Source organism: Sturnus vulgaris, chromosome 6 (genome assembly GCF_052056855.1).
Source record: "Sturnus vulgaris isolate bStuVul1 chromosome 6, bStuVul1.hap1, whole genome shotgun sequence".
Classification (NCBI taxonomy): domain Eukaryota; kingdom Metazoa; phylum Chordata; class Aves; order Passeriformes; family Sturnidae; genus Sturnus; species Sturnus vulgaris.
The window spans coordinates 10,889,873-10,897,841 of record NC_142248.1 but is presented as its reverse complement, the minus strand read 5'-3'; the positions used below and the strand labels follow the sequence as shown (position 1 = coordinate 10,897,841).

General features: G+C 41.7%; 1 protein-coding gene across 2 annotated transcripts; it reads left to right on the top strand.

Moving 5' to 3' along the window:
• The first annotated feature begins 12 nt into the window (after positions 1–12).
• NDUFAF1 (NADH:ubiquinone oxidoreductase complex assembly factor 1) lies at positions 13–7,380 on the top strand. 2 transcript variants are annotated; one of them, XM_014869238.2, is made up of 5 exons: positions 13–267; positions 1,542–2,162; positions 3,920–4,105; positions 5,259–5,333; positions 6,959–7,380. In XM_014869238.2, the coding sequence occupies exons 2-5, from the start codon at positions 1,659–1,661 to the stop codon at positions 7,097–7,099; spliced, it is 906 nt and encodes a 301-aa protein (XP_014724724.1). In that variant the 5' UTR covers positions 13–267; positions 1,542–1,658; the 3' UTR covers positions 7,100–7,380. The 2 variants fall into 2 exon arrangements, with proteins under 2 accessions (XP_014724724.1, XP_088023088.1); XM_088166962.1 differs by lacking the exon at positions 13–267 and having other exon boundaries at positions 1,520–2,162.
• Positions 7,381–7,969: the final 589 nt, after the last annotated feature.

The window sequence follows — 7,969 nt, the reverse complement described above, 5'->3', positions numbered from 1 at the left end:
GCCCGCCCGCCCGACACAAAGGGCACCGCGCATGCGCGGCGCGAGGGGCGGGGCGAGGGCGGGGCCGCGCCGCTGTTCCTTCTCGGAGCCGCGCGCTGTCCCCGCGGCCGCTCCCGCGGCGCTCGGAGCTCCGCGCACATCAAGGGCCGCTCCTCGGCCGCTGCCGCGGGCGGGACATTGGTGGCCGCCGTCGCTGCCGGCGGAACCGGAGCGGCGCGGCGCGCGTTCCCGGGCCGGCCTTGGCGTGGCGGACCCGGCGGCTGAAAGGTGAGGCGGTGTGAGCTCCGGGCTCTGTCGGTCGCGGAGCAGGAGCGGCGAGGCGGCCGCTCTGCGGGGAGAGGGTTCGGCCTCCACCCTCCCCCGTCCTGGCCTCAGCTCTGCCCGGCGGGCTCAGGCGTGCGGGCGGGACCCGGGCCCGGTGGCCAGGCCGCGGCGCAAGCGGAGCCGTGGCGGAAGCCGAGGCCTCGGAGCTGCCGGGCCGTGCATGGGGCTGGCGCTGCACCGGCCGGCTGCTGGAGCCTTGCCGGGGGACAGAGAGCGGGCTAAAGGAGAATGTGTTCACGTTCTCCCTTCTCTGCTCCTACTCGGGTGAAGCAATGAGGAGACAGGGTTTATTGACGGCGAGCTTGCCTCCGATCTTGTGAGGTGCACGATAGAGCAAAATGTGAATTTCTTCAGTGTAGCTTTAGATATAACTTACTTACAGTGTGAGAATAACAGTAGTAAATTTTACCGGGAGTAAAGGAAGGTGAGTGACATATAGAGGATGTGAGTGCGGTGCCTGACTCCATTCTTTGAAGCTCAGAGAAATTGAATGCATGGGACATCATATTTGGTTTTGTTCTGTAGCATGAAAACAAACAACAACAAAAAAAACTCTGTCTAATTTTACAAGTAGGAGAAAATAACCTCTGTACAGAGCATTGAGCAGAGTTTTCCTGAAGCCTTATTAAAAAAACTCCTATTGAATTGCGGTCTTCCATGTTAAACCTTTTGGTCTTTGCAAATGTCTCTAATCCTAAAACAGGTATATTGAGGATGATTTGGAAGAAGAACGTGGTATGGCTGCTGCAGGACTTCATATTTGAAAAGTCTGGTCACCTGTGTTAGATGAGATTGTCAATTTTGTCTGTGTGGCAGCAGCATCTGCCTGTTGTGAATTTGTGATTTTCATGAAGGGAATAAAACTTTTTAGTTATATAGTTGTCATCTCTTTGAAGTCTGCATGGGTTGTTCTTGCTGGTATTAACCCCTAAACTTATTTACAGTGGAAGAGAAATGGACTTTCTTTTCTATTTTCATTTTTATTTGAAGTACTTTACTTGGGTTTTTTTATTTGCACGGGGATTTCATACCTTGAAGAGAGGGAAAAGCATGGGGTGGAAGTCAGTAAGTAAATTCATGCCCTGAGGAAGTGTCATTCCTGATGATTTTTTTCATTCTGTTTTCCAATGACTTGGATTTCTAGGTAATATAAATTATAAAAGTTAGTTTCAAAAGCACCTCATATATAATTATTTGTACCCTTTTTTTCATTAAAGGGTGAAGATCAACTACAGCAATTACAGTAAGATAGCTCTAGAATACTAGTTTTGTTGGTAAATTAACTTTCAATCCATTAATTGCCTTACTGGATGTGAATTCTTCAAGTTACTGGGATGGCTGTGGCTGTGATGCTGCTGAATGGTGCTTCCTTCCACGGTGGATGCTGCAGGCACAAAGTTTTGCTGTCCTTACTTGGACCTCTCCTCAGCCATTCAAAATTGTACAGCAGCTACAGGAGGCCAGGGGCAGAGCCTGAGAAAAAACCATCTTGGCAAAATGTTGATTTCAGCTTTAAGAAGAGCATTGATCACCTAAAGACTCAGCTAAGCTTGCTGAAGAAGGAAACCCAAGATTACTTAAAAGGACCTGGAGGTCATCCAGTAAGTCAGCACTTGTTGGAACAAACGAGGGTGTTGTGGCAATTTAGGAGCCAAGAAGATTTAAATGAATGGGTTATTTCCTCTGATGTGGAGATTGGAGGGAAAAGTAAAGTTTACATCAAATTGGGCAGGAATAACCAGGCTGCTCTGCTGTATGGAACCCTCAATACAGAAGTACCTCGTGATGGGGAGACCAAGTACAGTGGATATTGCAGTATGAGGTCCAGACCGGCAGTGGTGAGTACAGGGCTGTGCTTGCACAGCTTCTCTTCCTGAATCTGGGGCTGTTTCTGGAATCCCAGTGAATGCAAGTGGCCTGCTCTTTACTGCTCATCACTTTCAGGAGTACTGCATTTTCTCTCAGAGATGTAATTGCTGCTGCACCCACTTTGACCTGGAAGGAACTGAAATATTTTCTTGGGTTTTGTTTTCCTTTCTTAGAAAAGGAATAATACATGTTTGATCGTTTACTTAATGTACAATAGATAGACCTGTTTGCAGCATCCTTACAAATGAAGGATCTGCAATGAATCTTTATATCCAAAATTGATGTGATTAAAACAGACATCTTTCTAAATTTGAAGTTAATTGAATGTGTCATAAGTAAGAATTTTCTGGGCTTTAACTTGGCCTATTCATCAGACTTGGTTAGGGTGAATGAACTAATTTTCTTATGGAAACAGAAAACAGTGCTTTGAAATGTACTTTTTAAACGGTCTGCTTCCTACTGTACATCAGAAAAAGCAAGACAAATCTTGGATAGCTCAGAATTGAGCCAAGTAGAACGAGAAATGGGTGTGCTTATTATGGATACTGCTTGTTTCATCCCTTATTTCTAAGCACTGGATAAAATCCTTAAATATTTAATGTGTTCTCTTGTTTGTGTCTTGGCACAAGTACTCAGTAAAATCGTTTCTGGACCAGAATCTTGGGGAGGAGAGAATATGAGTAAACAAAATGGGTAAATGAGAGACGTATGAACACTGATTAAAATGGTGACATTGGATGAGATGAGTGGAGCAACAAGTGGAGTCTTGTCTGAGTTAAACTCTCAGGACTGCTACTGACCTGTGCAAATGTGACTCAAACTTTCACCTACTAATTCTGAAGTAGTGGAGTGTATCAGTCCATCTTTATTTAAGTAGAAAGGCTCAAAATTGTTAAAACCATAAAATCAAGTAGCTACAGGCCTTATATTTATATATTCATAATCTACTTACTCTGTTACCTACAAGATGAGTTGATAGAACAATAGCTGATAGGTAACCGTAGTAGAGCTGTAAAATAAAGGCAAAACATCTGAATTTTTGGTACTAATTTTGACTTCTTGGCAATTCTGCCTTTTATTGCTCCAAGTGACCTTAGTGTAGCTCTCTGAAGGCTCTTGGATATGCCATCATGCAAATGACAACATCAGGATTTTTCAGATCTTTGGAAAAAATGCCTTAAAGAATTAGACATGCTTGCAATCTTATTATTCTACACAGTTAATGAAAAAGAGAAGTTGGACAAAGTTAAATGCTGCCAGTGTTCATTAGTCTTCAACTGGGAAATTATCAAAGGGGATAAATTATTTCACTGCTTCAATTTCCTGTTATCACTTCTGAATTATCTAGACTTGACCACAGAATATTAAACTTAGTGAACTACATTAGTGCTGATCTATCACTGTAGCATTTGTGTACTTGCCTGGTAGGAAATTCAATCCTAGGAAGGAGATCTGATTTTTGATAGTTACAAGATTGTGGCTTATAATGAAAGCATGAATCCTCAGAGTGGCAATATTGTAATTTGTGGTTTCTGATATGGTGCTGAAGGAAATTCAGTGAGCTCAGCAGCCAGGGTGATGACAGAGTAGCTGTGTTCAGTGTGTTATAGTAAATATTATCTGACATAATAGCAACGGCAGTGATCAAAGCAACAGTTGTCTGTTCCTCATAATGAACGTGTCCCTCTATTAAGGAGGAATAATTCTATTTATCAATAATTTGTAGGGATCTTTTAACAGGAAGAAGTATTATGACTGGTCAAACTTCAACAGTCTGTATTTACGTGTCCGTGGTGATGGCAGACCTTGGATGGTAAACATTTATACAGACCCTTACTTCTCTCATCAAAAGGATGACCTCTACAGCTACTTCATGTTCACCCGAGGAGGCCCATACTGGGAGGAAATAAAGGTGAGCTAATGAATCTTTCAAACTAATGAGACTGCCTTGAGGTCCTGCCAAAATATTCAGTTTATTTCTATTGCTGTCCACTCAACGTTTTCATTATACAAGACATGTGCCTTTGGTTTGGGAGTTCCCAAAACTGGACTGGGGGAGGGCACACTGCGTCAATTATATTAAAGAATTGATCCACCATATGTTCCTCTGAATGCCTACTGTTGGCTCTTACTGGAGTAATAGGATAGATACAGCAATTGAAACTTAGTGGGTATTGCCTGGAATATTCTCTGTGATAACCATTTTATCTGTAATAGAAATGGGTGTAGGCTGATGTAGGATTTTTTTCCATGCAACAGGATTTTCTTAGCTTGCAGCCTCTCTGGAGTCAGTCAGACTTAAGAGTTGGGGCTTTGTCATTTGTGACCCTTGACTCTGTGACACAAAATAATATTTTTAAGAAGTGTGAGTTGTGGCTCTTTTCTTGTGCAACTTGGGGACCTTTTGTAATTATCTGATGACAACAATAGGGAGGTTTGCACATCCTTATGAATTGGTATTGAGTGCTCCATGACACCATTGACCAATCATGTGGGAAGAGCCTGCTGTTCCACAGATGAGGAGCCAGAAGGATGAAAGTTGGAGTGTCGTTGCTGGCTTGGATGTTTTCCTCTCACCCTCACCAGCCAGCCCTGCTTTCTTGCTCCCACTACTTTCAGAGAAATTTTTACATTATCCTGAAGTGCTTTGCTAGAGATACTGATGGCTGAGTACAGAGTTTGCACTGTGAAACCCACAGCCTGGTGCAGACGAGCTGTCACTATGTACCCATGCTGGAGTTTGCAGTAGTTTCTGGTTTATGTTTTCATGTTATTGGCAGGAGATATTCTTGATGGAAGCAGCCACCTTCTGTGCTGCAGCCTTTCGTTGTGTCCTGACATAGCAGTGTTCCTGTGTGATGGCTGTGGCCACCACAGGTCAGGGTGGGCTCAGAGCTGGCTGAGTGGCCACCTGAAAGGGTTAATGTGGCCCATTTCTTCGTGCCAGTTTTATGTACCCAACTAATGCCAAGACCAGATACAGCAGAGTATTACTTTACTTTTCCCTAAGTTTCTATTTTATATACTGGTGACACTAAAGTCTGATTTTGTTTTGTTTATGTCAGATTCCATTCTCCAAATTCTTTCTATCCAGTCGGGGAAGAGTCCAGGATAACCAGCATCCTGTCTGGTTAGATAAGGCAAGTTTTCTGGAGAATTTATTTGAAATTTCATTTGAAAAGGCTGTATAAGGAATACACAACTGCTCTGTAAGAAATTCAGAATTTCCTTCAAGATTATACTGGCCTGATATAGATAACTTACAAATACTCTAATGTTTGTGAATTTGAAATTGAAGGGCCTCTTCATGTTATAAGGCACTTATTCTCATGTGTGGTAAATAAAAACATAAAATTGTATATGGGGTATTTAAAATATTTACTAGGAGTTAAAGGGACAAATCAGTACTTGATCTGAGCATCCTACACTCAAAACTCTTCCAAGTTTTGTTGATGGCTATTTTATGTGTACCATTTGGCGTAAGAATTACTTGCAGTGTAATTTTACAAACATTTTAAAGAAAACCCAAAATCAGGGAAGCAGTGTGAAGGTAGTTTAAGAAATGTTAATAAAATATCTTGGTCACACACAGAATATTTGGAGTTGGAAGGGACCCACAGCAACCATCAAGTCCAACTCCTAAATGAATGGCCCTTGTGGTACTAATGTATGTTTTCCTAGGAACCTGGAAAGGCAGAAAATAATTGTTACATGGACTGGTTCCTGCCTTTCTTTATTCCTGTTTATCTAGGGCTTGCAAAGGAATAGATTCTTCAGAGCACAGAGTTTGGGTGACTCCTGTAGATTATCTGTAACCATGTCATTTGGAAAAAAAAGGAGCTTTAAAAGCTCTCTGGGCTCCAAAAGCCAAGGGGCTGCTTGTAGAGTTTGCTGCATTGAAGGAATAGCATTGAAAGCATTAAAATGATCCCGAGGAGTGCATTTATCTAGCTTTGTTCTGTTATTTATTCAGCATATATTTGCAATATCTATTATTTAGACTCAATCCATTTATTCATCTGGCACATCCTGGGTATTATTTTCCTGAACTTACAGCAGTCCTTAAAATCACGGGCACTGCTCAGACCTGCACTGGTGACTGACTGAGCTGTTAACATGGAGGTGTTCTGTAAGTGAGAGCTGAGGGAGCATTCAGGCAAGCCAGAGGCTAACAGAAAGCATGCCTGAGCCACAGATTTGTTCTTATATTTAAGAACATTATTCTAATTGGAAAACAGTGGCTAAGAACCTTATCTTAATATTAAATTCAGTAATTAAGTTTCATGCCAGCTTAAAATTAGGTTCTAAAATGTCTGGTTTGGTGTTTTCACAGAGTAGATGGTATAGCACTTGATCTGGAATGATCTCTTCCATCCTTAATTACATCTTTGTTTTTCCTATTCATTGAAGAATTGTGACTTTATGAAAATGTGTTTAGAAACCTAATTGTGATGAAAGTAGCTATATGTGAGGCATGAAGGATAAAAGTAACTGGTGCTTTAGGCTCAGGCCATTTTAGATCAAGGGTATTATATTTATTAGCTCAGTGGTAGAAAGACAAATGTGGAGTCATTGCCCACTGGGGCCTGTATTGGAAATGGGGTAGTGAAGTGTTCAAGCCTTAAAAAATGGTGCTGCATTTTGAACAAATACCATTTTAAAGAAGATGGCTGTGAATGATGTGTAAAATACAGAAGTGGGAAATACAACTGAGTTTGATTGTAATGCTCTAAATACTGTTCTACCCTCTCTGTCTTTTAATTAGATTAGAACCCTTGGATTCACCATTGGAGATAAAGTAGATGGTCCATTCCAGCTGGAGATCGATTTTATTGGTCTGCTAAATGACAGAGCTCATAGAGAAGAGTTTGCCTATGAAATATATGACAAGAACACTCCAGTCTAAGTTGGGTGCCTAGCCTTTGGAAAATTCTTCAGATATTCGATTTATTTTTATAAAACACTTCTTAATGTGGCTTTAAACAGCTTGAAGAGCCTATATAAACATTAAAGAGATAAGTGCATGAAGTGTGACACCACTGGCATCTTTGAACTCCCAAATATAGAATTCTGGAGAGACTGTACATAGACTACAGTAATGTTCTTACAAAGTAGTAGCTCTTCCCTGGGTAAGTTTTGGCTTCTGTCCTGACCTTTACTGAAATAAAAGTATTTCATGAGTTTTTCTTTTTTTTTGTCCAGCACTTTCATTTTCTACATTATGTGGGTTGTTGACAGTTGTAAAACACTTGCATCTGCTCGTTTTAAACTGAAAATGGCTTATGAATTAATATTGAGGACTGGTACTTAAGTATGACTCAGCTACTGCAATTTACTAGAATCAACACCAGAAGTGGAAAAGGCAGAAGTATTTCAACCTTTAACTTTGGCTCTTCTAGATAGCTAAAAAAAGAAAAAGCTGTCACTGCCAAGATGGAAACAAGAGCTATGCAGCAGGCTTGACTTTCCCTTTAGAGCTGCTGAGGATAATCCTACAATGTTACAGAGCCAGGGTTGGTGGAAAGAAGTAATGCTTCAAAGGAGGGGTGGGAGAAAAGCCTGAGTTCTGTCTGCTTCCTCGGGAGGCAGAGCTTGACTGACTTACCCCCACTACAGGGCAGAGCAGATCCCACTCCTGCTGTGTGCAGTTAGCCTAACTCAGCTGTGTTGTAAGAATTCACAGCCTCAGCTGGTGGCACAGAACCTCATTACCTCCCTTCTTCAGAGAAAGCCAGTTTTCAGTAACTCAAGATAACCACTCAGCACTTGCTTTGTA